The sequence below is a fragment of the Vombatus ursinus genome, unplaced genomic scaffold (genome assembly GCF_900497805.2).
Source record: "Vombatus ursinus unplaced genomic scaffold, bare-nosed wombat genome assembly UNPS02014798.1, whole genome shotgun sequence".
NCBI lineage: Eukaryota > Metazoa > Chordata > Mammalia > Diprotodontia > Vombatidae > Vombatus > Vombatus ursinus.
The window spans coordinates 54,397,984-54,415,120 of record NW_020954576.1 but is presented as its reverse complement, the minus strand read 5'-3'; the positions used below and the strand labels follow the sequence as shown (position 1 = coordinate 54,415,120).

General features: G+C 35.9%; 1 protein-coding gene across 2 annotated transcripts in view; it reads right to left on the bottom strand.

Annotated features, from left to right (window-relative positions):
* The window catches only part of ASH1L (ASH1 like histone lysine methyltransferase), a 244,442-nt gene that overhangs the window by 103,942 nt on the left and 123,363 nt on the right, over nt 1–17,137 (bottom strand). For both annotated transcript variants that reach the window (XM_027871093.1, XM_027871092.1), the window contains exons 4-6: nt 11,988–12,089; nt 5,208–5,949; nt 1,265–1,444 (exon numbers count right to left, since the gene is read on the bottom strand). In XM_027871093.1, the coding sequence (XP_027726894.1) occupies nt 1,265–1,444; nt 5,208–5,949; nt 11,988–12,089 (1,024 nt within the window). The remainder of the gene's footprint in view (nt 1–1,264; nt 1,445–5,207; nt 5,950–11,987; nt 12,090–17,137) is intronic.

Here is a 17,137-nt window from a genome sequence, read left to right as displayed (position 1 = left end):
TTCTTTTTTTTTTTTTTAAAGGCAATTGGGGTTAAGTAACTTGCCCAGGGTCACACAGCTATTAAGTGTCAAGTGTTGGACTGAGGCCATATTTGAACTCAGGTCCTCCTGACTTCAGGGCCAGTGCTCTATCCACTGCGCCACCTAGCTGCCCCCTATATTTTTTTTTAAATAGAGAACTTCAGGTGTTGTTACCTAATTTATTTATAACTGAAAATGGTCCTAATTACTTTGCATAATCTTCTGGTGAAGATTCTCACAGAAATAAGCACATTTTATTCAGTTATAAAAGTTGATTTTCAGAAAGCTTATAAAACCTCTTCTTTCTCTAAATGTTAGTGTTTTGGCTCTATGGGAACAATCAAATCAACTGGATCAGACTTTACAACTTTAACAAAGAAACCATTTGAAAATAATTTCAGAAAACAAAACCAAAAAATCCCCAGAAACTCAGTCCACAAAAGGGTTGTACTAGTTTGTGAGTCCTCAAGCATGTACACAGACAGTAAAGTAATGATATAAGCATTCTTTACTAAAAACTTGAAAGTTCTTGCTCCTCCTGTTATGTGGAAAGGATTCTATTATTAGTAAAATTAAGTTTTAACAGTTTCAGAGTCAAGGAAGTTGCTTTCTGATTGCAGCACATCTTTAAAACTATGGTTGGAATAAAGAATACAGACAGAATTTTGATCCCAGTTAGAGGTTTTATTTTATCAGCATTCCACTCTACATGACCAACTAGGAAAATTTCAAAAGTTAAGATAACTTAAAAAATAAATGCCACCAAAGGATCCCCTTTCCTCCCTCTCCCCCCAAAGAAAATAACTTGGTAAATTCCCATTCTCTATGCTTAGCAAAACCAAACCAAACCAACTCTTTCTGACCCAAAGCAGATGAAGTCATAAATCAATTAAAAATTTTGATATTACATAGCATGGAAAGGAGTAATGGTGAAATATTTCTCCTTTTATTTCACACTCCAAACAGCAATTGACAATAGCATCATTTTTGATATGGAAGGAATTGCCTTACCATATAAATGTTATTAGATTGTAATCTAAGAACTTTGGGAAAGGAAATATGTTTACATACAGTGTCATAGAAGTACAATGGACATTTAATACCTACCTATGAAAGGACAGCAGCTCAATGTGGACAGAAGTAATCAATCACCAAGGATTTAAGATCTTACCATGTGTCATGCAATAAGATTTCATAAGGAAATTAGGCAGTGAGTAGCATATTGTTAAGTGTTATTACTTACTCTGTAGTTTTGTATACATCAGAATAGAGCCCTGCTTTCTGGTATTTCTTCTTTGGGGGACGAGGGGCCTTCTTTTCCCGTGAAATAAGAGAAGGCAGAGGCTGCAAGGTATTCTCAGGTTCAGGTGGCTTTGGTGGGGCTTCTGGAGGACTAGGAGATTCAACTGTTGTCTCAGGAAAGCTGGGAATAAAAGTGTAAACATAATCTTATAGTGAGAAATGATTCCCTATTAAAGTAATATATATATATTATATATTAAATATATTAAAATTATATCCATTTGCATTCAAATTCAACTGTTATATTTTTTCCTGTAGTTACAGTTTGGGTTGAAGAGTTCATTTCGTTGCTATGTAACTCCAACTCTAAGCCTTTCATATCTAATCTCATAGCAAACTTCTTCTTATCTGTCTTTCCATCCAAGATCATCTTAAATCTAAAATTTTTTTTTCTGGAAAGACTTCCTTGACTAACAAGAAACAAGATATGAGAAAGAGAATTATCTTTTTTTTTTTTTTTTTTTACAACTCTTTAAACCTCACATCTTTAGGGGCAGAGCCTTTCTTTGGTGAGCTCTATATAGTTTAGTATGACTAATGCAACTTTCATGGATCATAACATATTAACTACTTTGAGGGGGAAAAAGGTGATATCCTTCCTTGGTTACAAATAGATTTCTAAAAACACTGAATTACTTACCCACCATTCCTAGTCAACATTTCTTGGGCTACATTTTTTTGTTATCTTGAAGTTTCTGCTAGTTTTAATTTTTTTTCTTACAGAACTTTCTAGATATGGACTATTATGGAATGCAAATGGGCATTTGTTGAATGGCCTGTGAAGTAATCTGCACTTCTGGAAGAGGGGGTATGGGTGAGGGAAGAAAGGAAAAGTAGTGTTGTAACAATTGTTATTAAAGCAATTTACCCAACCTGTTTCGGGGATCCAATGCCACTCGGCCCTGCTATTCTCAAGTAACCAATGGTATGGTAATAACAATTTATCAGGCAGTAAAGAGCAGTAGTTATCAATAACATAAATGTTACACAAGGTCATTTTTTGGTGGATTGAGTCACTGCCTGCTGAAACCTAAGTTCCAACAAGGTATAGCTCTACTAATCTTCATTACAGGTTTAAACACTGGGGGAATTATTCACTTCTCTTTCTCTTGGTTCCTAGTTTTATAAAAGAATGTTAAACATAACCTTAGCACTCAGGGCCTTTGTGAATAATAATTAATAACTGAAAATACATCAGTATGCCATTACAAAGAACAATTTCAATGATTATGATAATGATAACTGCAATTAAGGTAGGAATGCTGCCAAAAGGATAGCTATAGAAGAAATATTTTTCTGTATAAAAGTCACCTTTCTAACCCCAGGGTTCGCTTATGCTCCATGAAAAGGGACTAACAAATGAATGATTCATGAAAGAGCCAGATGATATTTTGGGGCAGGTGAGGTTAATCTTTGAAGTTGATAAATGGTGTTTCTGGGAGTACCTCTGACATTTTCCTAATGATGGCATGAAGAAAATGAAGGATATAAGTGAATAGATAGTTAAGAATTAAAACCAAATTCAGTGACATCTTGGAAGATGATCCAAAAGTACATCTAAGTAGTTAATTCAGTGTGATGTGGAAAATCAGTCCATGACTACAGAAATAGGTTTTCTGAAAACTGGGAGAGAAAATGGGCACTTAACAGTATAGGACAGTGGTAAGACAGATAGCAACATGTAAAAGGAAAACTGTATTCAATGCCTTACTTAAGACAATCTCAGCTGAAAACTAACACCCAGTGGCTTTCAGACCTGTTTTGATCTGTTCTTCTGTTTCAAACTAAACAAATTAAACACAGGAATAATCCTATTTCCTCCAAAACTGCACCTCATCTCTTAACTTCCTTATTTCCATTAATGACATTAACTAGCTACCCTAATTGCAAACTTTCTATTCTCCAAAAGACCACATAGTTCCTGCTTATCTCCAACAAGAAACCTACCTATGTGATCTTGGGCAAATCACATAAACTCCTTGAGCCCTGGCTTCTTTACTTGTAAAATGAAGGGGATAAACCAGATAGGCTCTGAGGTCTCTTCCAGATCTAGACTCCTGCTACCTGCTCCTGCTACCCTCCTCAGTATTAGATTTTGTGTTTGTACACAATAAATGCAATGGTAGCTCTGTGACTTTACTCATAATGTTCTTTCTTGCAGGGAATACTTTAATAAAATCTAGGGGTTAGAAGGGGCTTTAGAGACCATTTAGACTACCTATAACTGAAAAAGAATATCCTCTACAAAACTTGAAAATCTCTGGCAACAGGGAACTCACTAACTAATGAGGCAGCTAATTCTATTTTGGCATAGTGCTTATTTTAAGTTTTATATTAAATGACGATGAAATCTAGCACACTGAAATGTCCATACACCGCTTCAAGTTTTGTCTTTTGGATACAAGTAAAATAAGTTCAATTCATCATCCATATGAAAGCCTTTCAAATATATGAAAGTAGTTATCATGATATTACTACTGTCTTCACACTGGGTGGAGTACACCAAGTCCCTTCAATCAAGTCACTGCCTATCTGGTTCTCAAACTCAGTGTATCCAAAAAGGACCTCATCTTCTCTCCATAAAACTCCTTCTCTCCCAAACTTGCTTACTTTTGCTGTAAGCACTAACATCTTCGTAATTACCTAAGTTCAAACTTCACAAAATTATACTTTACTCTTACTTCTCCCTCACCTTCCACATCAAGTCAATTGCTAAATATTGTCAATTTCTCCTCCACATCTCTTATATACATTCCCCATCTAATCATTCACATCATCACCATTTTAGTTCAGTGTCTCTTCATATTTTGCCTCAAGTATTGCAATAATCACCATAATCATCTTTCTACCTCCAATCTCTGGAGAAGGGAGTGAATTGCAGTCAGTGAAAGAATAGATGACAGAAAGACCTCTTATTTTCTTCTATAACCTTCAGCAACATATCCTTTATCTCAATGTATACCTTCCTAATGATGTACTAGCTGGTATATTTGAAAAAAGTTTGGACAATTCTTTTTATTCATTTTTGGTGGAAATCTATAACCAACTAGAAAATATAAAATTGTTGAGTCTGTGGCACACTTATAATACACAAACCTGAAATTCAATCTAGACATACTCACTTTTGGACAGCAAAAATATCTATAAGTCCCTAAAGGAGGATACAGCCTAACTCCAGTAGTAGAAATTAAATGAATTTGCTTCACTTTTCCCCAGACTTCCTTTTTCTACTCTCCTTTAAGCAGCGCCAATCAAGGTTCACCTCCCAAAGATGGTGCACCTGTCTAAACAATGTACTATATTTTTATTTTGGAGAGTGGGAGGTGGGGGAGAGGGAAGAAGGAAAAAGGAAATGAGTGGATTTTATGGCATTAGTGACTATATAGTCCACAGATCCTGAAACTAAGAGTATGGCAAGGGGCACTAAATTAACCTAGTAAGTAAATAAATAAATATACCACATAGGGTTTTATAAAGCCAAACAGCAATACAATTTTACTTAAAACAAGTTAGAAGCACAGTGAGGGAAAAAAAGCATTGTGGTATAGTGGAAAGAGTACTGGAGAGGGAGTCAGAAGCCCTAGATTCTAGTCCCAAATCTACTACTACATGATTTCATATATATCATTTCTTTTCTCTGGTCTTCAGTGGCCTAATCCACAAAGGGATATCTGGACCAAATGTTCTTTAAAGTCTCTTTAGCCTTAAAATTTTATGATTATATAAAAAGTTAACATAGAGAAATATTAATAATGAAATATACAATATAGAAGAATAACTTACATAGCTCAAAGTAAAGCTAAGGGTCAAGAAATTATCTGGATAATTGCACTGTGCAGATAAAGTAAAGTAGAGGTTTCTCCTCTTCAAAACAAAAAGGTTACCTTTTATTATTCTCCAGTTCTTCCTCTGGAAGTATCTTCTGTCTTTTCCTTGACTCTTCTTCTAGAAGCCAACTTTTCCTTTTCCATCCTTTCCTAAGTTCTGGGTTCAGGTTCACACTCTGAACAACAGCCTCAATGACATCTGTAACTGTATCAGGACCAAGATGCAGTGCTCCACCTTCCTCTCCTTCATCTAATTCTGGGCTGGCAAACTGGGCAGCCTGGAATGCCTGCATTGACACTACAGCCTGGAGGGGATATTTCCGAGGTCGGCCTGGTCTGCGCTTCACAAAATTATTACCTGTCCTTGCCTGTCTTTGAAGCTTTTTGGCTTTTAAAATTTTATTGACATGGTCCAGGTTTTTCTTGGTGGCCAAGATTTTGTCATAATTGCACATTTTCCGGGCTTGGCGTTGCATGGCTTCTACCACACTCCTCTTGAGGTGATGGGGGGAACAGCTGCTTGGCAACCTCTCAGAGAGGAGTGAGATGGTGGTGTTGCTGCAGGAGTCACTAGGTGCTGTGGGTACTAGCAGGCTGTCTGATTTCCCTAGACCTCGTTCCCTACTGTGAGTATGGCCTGGACTTGAGGAAGGTGGGATGGAGACTGTTGCAATGACAGCATCAATGTTTTTCTCTAAGGTCCCTTGGCTTTCATGTTGTGCCATTCGCTGTAGCAGACTATCCACAGAGTCATCCACAGATGTTCCTATTCTTGTACCTCTTGTAGGGATTCCAATCACTGCAAGAGATAAGGAATCACACACAGGCAAAAACAAAACTCAGTCAATTATTTTAAAATGGTATAGTATGAAAAAGAGGTAACACAATTATTTTATTCCTCAATAAATTAATAAATTAAATTAATTTATTAAATTAAATTAAAAATAAATTAAATTAATTAAATAAATAAATTAATCCCATTTATTTGCCTATCACAAACTGTCAACTTTCCCTGAATCAGATAAATGTTTAGGGGTAACAATATAAACAAAATTACTACTTTGAATTTCTCTAGTACTGATGTCTGAGAAGACCATAATGATATGCTAATTGTGGGGGAAAAAATCCAATTCTTATTCAGTAGAGTAAGAAAGAAGCAGATTTTCCAGTTTATTGATCCAGTTACTGATCAGGTGCAGACACTAAATGAATCTACCATTATCACACATGAAATAAAAGGCAGAAAATTAATTAGAACTCAAGACTCTCAAATGACAACCCCAAATTCTGTCTATCAGAATTTGTTAGAGGTAAAATAAAATTAGGAATGAAGAAAGGATAACTGGAGGACAAGAGAAATTATGAAATTTCTTTTCCTGGATAACTAAGATTAGGATAAATAACCATCTTTCTAGTTTCATTTAGATGTAGCACATATTTGAAAAAGGAAGAAAACCTCAGTGACCTCTGGAAGGCCCAGTCAGCTCAATGACTAAATTATCTAGTGATCTTTTCTTTTCAGGGATCATTCAACTATTTTTCAAACTAATTATTTCGGGTCTGACCCTACTCTGTGTACAACCACTATGCCAAAGCTCTTGTAAAAGATGTTTAAAATAGGTTTTTCCCAAGATGCCCAGCTGGATGATGGGGACCAAATTTAAACTCACCCACCCCCCTTGTTTGAAACCAATTGGGGTTAGGTGACTTACTTGCCCAGGGTCACACAGCTAGTAATTGTCAAGCGTTTGGTTTGAGGCGGGATTTGAACTCAGGTCCTCCTGACTTCAGGGCCAGTGCTCTATCTATTGCGCCACCTAGCCGCCCCTAAACTCATTCCCTTTTGAGTTAAAAAGTCATTGCTGGACCTTTCTGATCTGTATAGATCAAATATATAAGTCAGTACAGATATTCCCACTTTAACTCTCTGTGATCTGGCTTCAATCCTAAATATCACTCTATTTAAATTACTCCCTTTCTTTCACCAATCTCTTCACTAAATTCCATAGTCCCTTTTAAGTTTTCATATTTTTTAAATTCTCAAGTGTATGGAATACCAAAGATTACCCTCCTCTTTCCCTGGTTTCTGAGATGATGAGCTCCCATTATTCATCTACCTTTTCAACTATTCGGCTATTCTTTCACTGACTGTTAACATTCTCCATTCTCCAGAGACACACTGAAATTTATTTCTTGCTTTCCCTGAGAAAATTAAAAGAATAAGTAAAAACATATAAATTGGTATTTCCCAAATCTTCATGTCTAGCACAGAGCTCTTCTTTCTTCTAAAGATCTGTAACGGCATGTTGAAAAGGAACTTAATTCTTCCCAGTTCTTTCCCTAATGTTATTATCCCTTTCTACCACCCTGTATGTCTGCACCATTTTTTCCTACTCCTCAAGAATTGCATATAACCCTGGAGTTATTTTTAACTCCCTCTTCCATTGCCCTCCACATGCAATCAGGTACTAGATCCTGTTGATTCTTCCTCTGTAACCTCTCATGCATTAGCCCCTCTCCATGTCCATAGTTACCAATCCTAATCCAGGCTTTGATAATTTCTCATCTATATTAATAATCTCTTAGTCTCCACATCTTTAGTCTCTTCCTACTCAAATCAAATCCCATGCAAACTTGCCAGAACAAACTTCCTCAAATAACATTTTAAAAAAAAATTACATCATCTTCTGCTCAAAACATAACAGTGGTCTCAACAACTCTAGCACATCAAAGTTAAAATCTGTTTGAGGCCCTCCATCAAGTATTCTCAAAACCTCTCCAAACTAATCTAATAAAAAAATTTTTTTTTAAAAAGCTAGCATTTATATGGTACTACTTTGAGGTTTGCACAGGGCTTTACAATTTATCTCATTTGATCTTCACAACCCTGTGAGGCAGGTACAATTATAATCCCCATTTTACAGATGAGGAAATTGAGACAAAGAGTTTAAGCAACTGGTCTAATGTCACATAGTCAGTAGGTGTGTGGGAGCATTTAATCTCAGGTCTTTTTGACTCCAAGTCCAACATGCTATCCACCTAGCTGCCCAATTATCTAGTTATCCTCCACTTACTACTACCTCCACTTAGGATGCCCACCATTTCTTTCAAAACTCAATTTCAAAGTTCAATCCTCTGGGAAACAGTTTCTGATAAATTATTCCTTTACCTCATGTTCTATTTAGTATTTAAGTATTCAATTTGTATTATATTATTTTGTATCAAGTGATATTTTTATCCATTGAAAACTTTTAATATCATTTTAACTAAATTGCAATTTTTTCAGTGATACAGACTGTGAATTCTATTTGCAATCTCTTATCATAAGGCCTAGGGTTCGGTGCTCCAGAGCCCAGTAGGTACTCAGTCATTGCTTTTTAATTAGCTAACATGAGGACCTTATTCTAAACTGGAATAATTACATTTGCCAACTATGTGAGCAGAGATTCCATGAAAGCCTACTGTGGAGATGCAGAGTTCTGGCAATGACAAGTTGACATGAATTTGGGCACCAACTTTAGACTCTCTTGGGTCAAATTAAATCTTTCAGAGACAAAAAATGAGCATACACTAAGAGATATTTCTAAAACCTACAAATGCAAGCAGCAAGAGACTTCTGACACAGTAATCAACTTTAATGATGAATTAAGAATTTCCATTTCTTCTCTCATCCTATTACCAAATAAATCCTAAAGACCTGACAATACCCTAAATGCCTTTGAAAAGTAATATCTTAACAAATAAGTGGCATCTTGTTTGACTTGTTAGAGTCATTTATTCTTTAACAATAGGAAAATCAGCAGGACCTTTTTTGATGTTCAATGTAATTTGAAGGACAAATAACTCATCATGAACTGTATCCCAGTCCTTAAGGTATATCCAAAGGAAATGGAACATCTTTGGGATTTGCCATCTGTTTAGTAAACTGAGATATGTAAACAGCTGTACTACCCCACAGTAATTGAGCTCTTTAACACATTTTTTTTTGGACAAGTCTGATAGACTGCCCTTGAACTTGTGTCCTGGTTTTGAAATAGATCCAAAAAGGATAATATACTAATAAAGTATACAATTGCACTGACAGCTGCAGTCATTGTCTTGCATACCAAGAGCCTGTGGTAACAAAGCAGTTTTTTATGACAGAGTATTTTGATAACATAGACCATCCACAAAGGCAACAGTGGCCAAACTGCTAAGTGCTCCCCATTTGGTATTTATAGATCTATCTGAGTTGTTTTCCCAAATTCATTTTTTTTATTTTTATAAGATTTCCAGGCTCCCTAGTAACAGATAATCAAAATTATTCCCTCTAGATCTTTAAATGAACATGAGAATGTTAAGAAAGCAGTCTAACTTGTTGAAGAGAAGTCTTGACTAGCAATGAAATGTGGGTTTTCAATGAACTATACTCATCTCGGCCCATTTCCTTGATGTCTCAATTTCTTATCTATAAAATGGAAGTTATGATGCTTGCTATCTACCACAAAGGAAGGTTCTGAGTATAAATGAGATGAGATATATGAAAGTATTTTAATGTGAGCTCCTTCAAGGAAGGACTTTCTTGAAAGCCATGGCATGATAATAATAGTTAATATTTACATAGTGGTTTTAAGTGGTTTGCAAAGCTTTAAGTATATTCTCATTTAATCCTTCCAACAACCCTGTGAAGTAGGTGCTATTATTTCCATTTTTATAAATGAGAAAACTGAGGTAGACACAGGGTAAGTGATTTGCCCAGGGTCACATAGTTAAGTTTCTAAGAGAGATGACTTTAACTTATGTCTTCCTCACTCCAAGTCCAGCACTTTATCCACTACACTATTTAGGTTCCTGCAATAATTAATGTGACATTACATTATCGAGCTGCCAATAATAATCACGATGGAAAGAGAATGTCTATGCAAGGATGAGAATTATGTTCTTTTCCCTTCTAATAATCAATAGGTAGTTTTATTTGGTATAGCACCTCTGCTGAGATTAGAAATGGGAATATTTAGTATACCATATTGGCTGACATCAGAGACTGAGGTATAGGCAGACACAAATCTGGAGAGCACCGAGCAAAAAGCAGATAAATCAATGATTCAATTCCATTTCTGACAGTTTAGCTGCTCACTCCCATGATGATATACAACCATGTACAATTCAAGCAGTTTACTGCCTTTCTATGTACTGAACAACATTAAGCTTTATCATCAAACCAATGCTTCCTGCAGATTATCATCAAATTGCAACCAAAATATGTCAATACCCAGAATCAGACAGATGAAAATAAGAATGTTCAACCAGCATTTCAAAAGTGTTAAAAATATTAATAGAGGATGAGACAACTGAAACTTGAAATTTTGGCCAATTTTACCTCCAGGAAATGTTCTTGTGATAAAGAGCTCTGTGGATTTTTGTTTTTTTTTTGATGGATCGCAGTGACAGATGTTTTATCCTAATGAATCTCTCTCCTAACAATACCTCATCTGTCTTGTGGAATGCCTTGAAGAATAACCCTTCCAAGTATCCACCAAAGGATTCATTTACTTTTGTTGGGGATAAAAGACATCCCAAAGTACTGCAAAAGCAAAGTGCTATGGGACACATAAGATGTCACAGCAGCTGAGCTTGCCTATGCCTCTGGTATGTTGTACTGATGAAGTTTAAGATGTAGTAAGAATATAAATTGATGACCTGATGCACATATTAGATATTATTTACCAAAGGCAAATAGCACCAATACAGAAGTTAGGTAACTGATTACAAAGCAGAGAGGGATAAGTGGGAATGAGAAGAGCAGATATTCATGAATCCAAATGAGACTGAAACAGGAACAAACTGTGAGAGGAGCACAGAGAAGAAGAAACAAGAAAAAGGTCAGATCAAGAGAGCCAAGTCTACAACAGTAACAAGCTCTAAGAGAAACATAACCAGGAATAAAAAAGGGAAACAGACATACTGTGGCAAAGTGCCTGAATGGACTTGCCATCAAGATAGGAAGTAGCTACATAATTATACCATCCAAATAATATTGTTATACTTTATACAATATAAGACACGCCTTTTAAAGGGTTGTAGCCGTTCACAAACTCTTGATGATTTTTATGAATGCCCATGTACAGATTCCTGTATTTGCATAATTCCTATGTACTTACATCCTGAATACAGAATTTGAGAGATTACAGTAGTTTAGGTGATGAAATCACAATTAACATAAAAAAAGACATGTTACAACTAGTCACTTCTTGTCAGTAACATGTTAAACCAAAAAAAAATCCTAACTTTTAGTAACAATTCTTCATAGAACTCTATCACTTTTTGCAGTAGCTTTATTTGCTGGTTAATAATCTGTAGTATTGAGCTCTTCTTTTATCTAATCTAAATATCTCTTGCTGCCATTTGAAACTGATTTTCCTCTTTAAACCCCAGTAGAAGAAGCAAATGGTAGTATACCATCCTTTACTGAAAAACTGCATTATGCTTAAAAGTAAATATTAAGCCTCTTTGTAGATGACTCCTTTTCCAGTTTGATCACAGGCTACATTTTTTAAACCTCCATTTTTGCTGCTTGTCTACTTTCCAATCTATTTTGGATGCTCTTCTCTGGACTCAATCCAAATCTCCATACCCTTTTAAAGTTACAGTATTCCTAATTATACTCAACCTAGAATGGAAGGAAAGGATTACTCTCTGGTTTCTACATATATTTCCATATTCTTGCATTAAGCTTATCTTTTCATCACACAGATTACATCTGTCATTCACTCAAGTTAGGCAGAAATGAATAAATGATGTCAATACCACTGAAATGAGAAGCCACCATAGAAGTCTGAGAAAATAAGTATTACTTGCCTGTTGAAGAAGTGCTCTCTGATAAAGACCTCTTTCGAGTAGGGCTGCAGTTTGTGCTCTCTGATGGCCTTTGGGAGGGCTTGTCTAGGGCTGGCTGGGAGCCTAGAGAACAGAAAAGAAAGATCACAAGAGAGCTTATATTTACTTAAATATAAAAGATAATGGCAATATAACATCTTGCATAAGAATGATATGGAATGGTTAACACTCTTAAGTTGTTGCTATTTCCCTTCATTTTAAAAGCACTACTTGTAAACAGTCATAAATATAGCAGGTAGAGAAGAATAATAGCACTGGATTTTACTAGAAGAATATCACAGTTACTGTCAGTAGCAATCTTTATGGGCAACTGCCTTAAGTCAACAGAGGGAAAAATTTTCAGGGAAATAGAATGTATAGAACTATAGTGGTTTAGCTTCTTAGAATTACTATTCTAAAATGGATAAACAAATGAAATAGCTTAATTTATAAGATGCCCAGTGGTAACTTCAAAGATGTTAGCTCCTCCAATGGTTCATGGTAACCCTATGAAGAAAAAATTTAAAATTAAAATGGAGATGGAATGATGTGATGTGGGAAAAGCAGATTCAAATTTAATATACTTCCTTGAAATTCTGTACCAGGAATTATCAAATTCTTACCTCATCCAATGGGATGCTGTACCTAAGAACATTTTCACCTTCTGCATTTTTTCAGCCTGGAAGCAATTTGCAATTAACTTACCATAAGTTACCTAGAACTTATGATTTTCATCAACATAGTCTCTAGCAGATAAATCTTAAGGATTTACCTGCCTGAGGCACACAGAGATTAAGTGACTTGTCCAGGGTTGAACGATCAGTAAGTATCAGAGAGGAATCTACACACAAGTCTTTCTGCCTTATAGCCCACTGTTCTCAACACTATGCCATGCTGCCTCTACATCATGCCAACAGTGTTTAAATAAATCTCTCTTTTAAAAAGTATATTCTGAGATTGTTAGTCATACATTTAAATACAGAAAAGATTCAGAAGGCAAAGAAAGATTCCCTCAAACAAAAGGGATTTGAGCACTGTTAAGCTCAAATCACAGTACTGATCTAATCTAGCCCACATCAGAAAAGCTCCACTAGAACATACCCAGCAAGTGGTTAGTTAGTCTCTTCCTGAAGAACTCTAATGTGGGGGAACCCATGATCTGCTGATGCAGCTCACCCCATTTTTGAACAATTCCAATTGTTAGGAAATTTTTCAATACATCAAGTCTAAATGTTATCTGTCTGCTCTTCTACCTAAATGTCCCATAACATATAATCTATCTCTTATTTAAGAGAAAAGTATGTTTTTCAGGAATGTTCATTTCCGCCCCCCCCCAAAAAATTTGATTTTTTTTCTGCAATCTAAAAAAAAAAAAATCAGCTGGGAAATCAAGGTGAATACATCGTAAATCATCATACACTTTACTAAGTCCACTTAATACTAACTTATAAACTAGCAGCACTCTGAAAAATTTCACTGGTTTAGTTTAATAAACAGAATAAAACACTATACGTCTTATAACATAACCCACCCTAAACTCAAAAAACAATCAAACAAACAACAAACCATTAACAAGGAAAACAAATTGCAAGACTCTGGAACTGTCAGATATAACCTCCTAACTGTAGGTACTACCTCAAGAATTCCTTAAACAACGTGGGGAGAAAGAAGTAAACAGATAAAAACAATTATGTTTCCAGTGTTTCCAATTATATTTCTCAATTCTTTGAGAAATTAGTAGATCATAAACTTTGATTTAACTCAAACCAGAGGGTGCACTCTTAGTAGGCTAAGGGGGGGGCATTATTCAGGTAGGACAGGAGGTTGAATGTTTCCTTCAATTAAGAGTACCTAAGAGGAATATTTTTTTGGAGGTGAGAACAGAAGGGGATAGGAGAGAAAGGAAGGGGAAGAAGCACTTATTATGAACCTACTATGCACCTGGCACTGCACTACACACTTTATAAATATTAACTCATTTGATACTCACAACAACTCTGTAAGGTAGGTACTATTATCCCCATTTTAAAGTTGAAGAAAATGAGGTAGACAGGGGTTAAGTGACTTACTGAGACTCCCAGAGCTAGTAAGTGTCTGAGAATGGATTTAAACTCAGGTCTTCCAGACTCCCCAAGTCTAGCATTCTTGTTCATTGCGCCACCTATCTGCCTCAGATTTGGGAAACTAATGTTACTTCTTACAAAAACATGGTAGTACTAGCAGATCAATACAAGAACCAAAACTGCCTTCTGTTCAGTCCTATATATACTACTATAATACAAAGGGGACATTTTAAAAAGCTAAAACAAATATACCTAGAATGTTTTTATTAATCAGATAAGGTTTTTTTGTTATGTATTTTATTTTTCCCCAATTACATATAAAAACAATTTTTAACATTTGTTTTTAAAACTTTTGAGTTCCAAATTCTTTCCCTTCCTCCTTCCCACTCCCCTCACTGAGAAGGCAAGCAATTTGATATAGGTTATACATGTGCAGTCATGCAAAACATATTTCCATATTAATCACGTTATGAAAGAAAATAGACCAAAAAAAAAAAAAAAACAAGGAAAATAAAGAAAGTAAAAAAAGTATGCCTCAATCTGTATTCAGATACCACCAGTTCTTTCTCTGAGGATGAATAGTATTTTTTATCAGATAAGATTTTTGCTGAAGAACTAAACACCACAATGCAAAACAAGCAACTACCTGAGATTAGAGGTATTCTCAACTTATTCATCACAGCTAAGAAATTAAAACCTAGACGTTAATGAAGCTAGAATTCTATGTGTTTATGAAAAAATTATTTATGGGACAGACATATATATGCAAGGTCAGATCAGACACATAAACAAAATAGCAAATAACAATAAAAAATCTTGAGGTAACCTCTTGGTTCATGCCTTCGTAATTAGTGATATATAGGTGATTCCAAAAGACAAGAAACAAATGACCTAGGGAAGACTAGCTTAAAGAAAATTTCATTCAAGACTTTCCTGACAACCAGTCAGTCTACCAACAAAGATTTATCTAATACCTATTATCTGCCCAATACTATGCAGGTTGAAAACACGGTCCTTGACCTCAAGAAACTTCCTTAGGTCTTGTGGCTACTACATTTCAGGTAGCATTAGTGCCACTCATTCTTGAGCTTCATCTTCAGTTCCTAGACTACTTGGTAACCATTTCCCAAATTCCTACAAATACTTTACAGGCATCTTAGAGATAGGGTCAATGACGGCTTCAACTGTATCTCTGATCATCAGGATATCCTAAAAATCATCCTACCTAAGGGTCAGAAGATATAGTCCAGGGATGGGGAACCTGCGGTCTCAAAGCCACATGTGGCCTTCTAGGTCCTTGGGTGCAGTCCATTTGACAGAGTCCAAGTTTTACAGAACAAATCCTTTTATTAAGAGGATTTGTTCTGTGAAGTTTGGAGTCAGTCAAAGGTCCACACTTGAGGATCTAGAGGGCCACATATGGCCTCGAGACCACAGGTTCCCTCGTATAGTCTCTTTCTTCAAAGTTCCTTTTTGGGTGGTATCGGGAGCTTCTGAATAGGCAGTGGGAGTTAGAATGGGGGAGAGGAGAAGGAAGAAGGAAAATAAAGGTTCTTGGAGACTGTTATTGGCTGTGTTAATGCAGTGCTTCCCAAAAATTGAAACAATTGAGAAAGACATGACTTAGCTCACTTCATTTCTGAACCATTTGTCATTTCCTAAAAGCAACAGAAGCCAGTAGCCTATTCTTGGTGCTTACTTTAATAAGTGACTGGGGAAAAAAAATTTTTTTTTAAAATTTGGAAAGGGTCTCTTTTTCTTCTTTTAAAAGGTTTGTTCTAATCCTCACAAATCTGGACACTGGTGAACAATACTTACAACACTCTATATTTAAGGAAAATAAAGCTGTGCCTCTTAGTCACAGATCTCCAGGGCTTGACAAACACCAATTCTGAGCTCCTCGCACAGCTTTAAGAAGATAAGGGTGCTTCATAAATATTATTTGATGATGAAAACCAAACAAAGAGATACTTCTCTAAGCTTAAAACTAGCAAGAGAATCTACAATTAATGTACAACTGGAAACACAATGAGCAAGCTCTTCAAGAAAAAAGTACTTTAATGTATTTTTACCCTAGTTGGCAAATGCTGAAAAATAATGAAATCTGGGAGACCAGACCAGTTGAATTAAATCTGCAAACCTAATCCTGTTAACATTGCCAAAAGCATAGTGACTGTTTTTCAAGTTTTATCATGGAAGTAGGTGACCAAAGATAGGTAGATGTGTGAGATATTTCTAGACAGGACAAGTTTTGTCCATTCCAATATTGGTCAAAATCAAATTATATGTTTGTACTTCAGAAGCAAACATAGGATGTACTATAGGAACTGAATATTCAATTTATATTGAATATATATTTGGTTGGGAATACTATGATTGATGTCAAGTTTAGACCTTTTTGGACTATGTTGGAACATAGCAAGGCTGTCTTTATGTATTCACTACTAAGTTTAATTCCTGGGGAAAAATCAACAACTGCCCATATCACCAACTTAAATGAATTGGTGTCAGTGAGATAAAGTTCAAGGTAGGGTAGGGACTCACTGACAAAACAAACCAGGCAACTTGTCTTTAAGGATTGAGATGCCAACTTGAAAAGTCAGCTCATTTGTCCCCTCATCAATATCAACTTCAGTTCCTAAATGCAAAAATGATAAAATGAAAAGAATACAAAGTATTACAAGGTAGGTACCTGCAGTGTTAGGCTCTTCCTCATCACCTGAAAGGCCAGGAAGTTCTCATTGGGAATCTTCCAACGCCGCATCTTTGCCACAGGTTCTCCATAATGAGGGTTATATCCTGAGTTAGAGCAATAAGGTCAGATATGCCCAGGAGCTGGGAAGCCAGCAAAACTTTTGGCCTTCTTTCTGTTCCGCTCCTTAGCAAAGAGTCATATAGATTTCTATGTCAAAAGATAAAGCTGTTCTCTTTGACAGGCTCTTCTGGTGTCCTGTTTCCTCAAGAAAGTAGGTGCTTTGCTGCTTGCTATCTTGATCTCTAATAAGGGGATGTGTCACAAGTGTTGATTCATATCTGCCTGGATGGATGTATAAGCTAGAGATTCTGCTG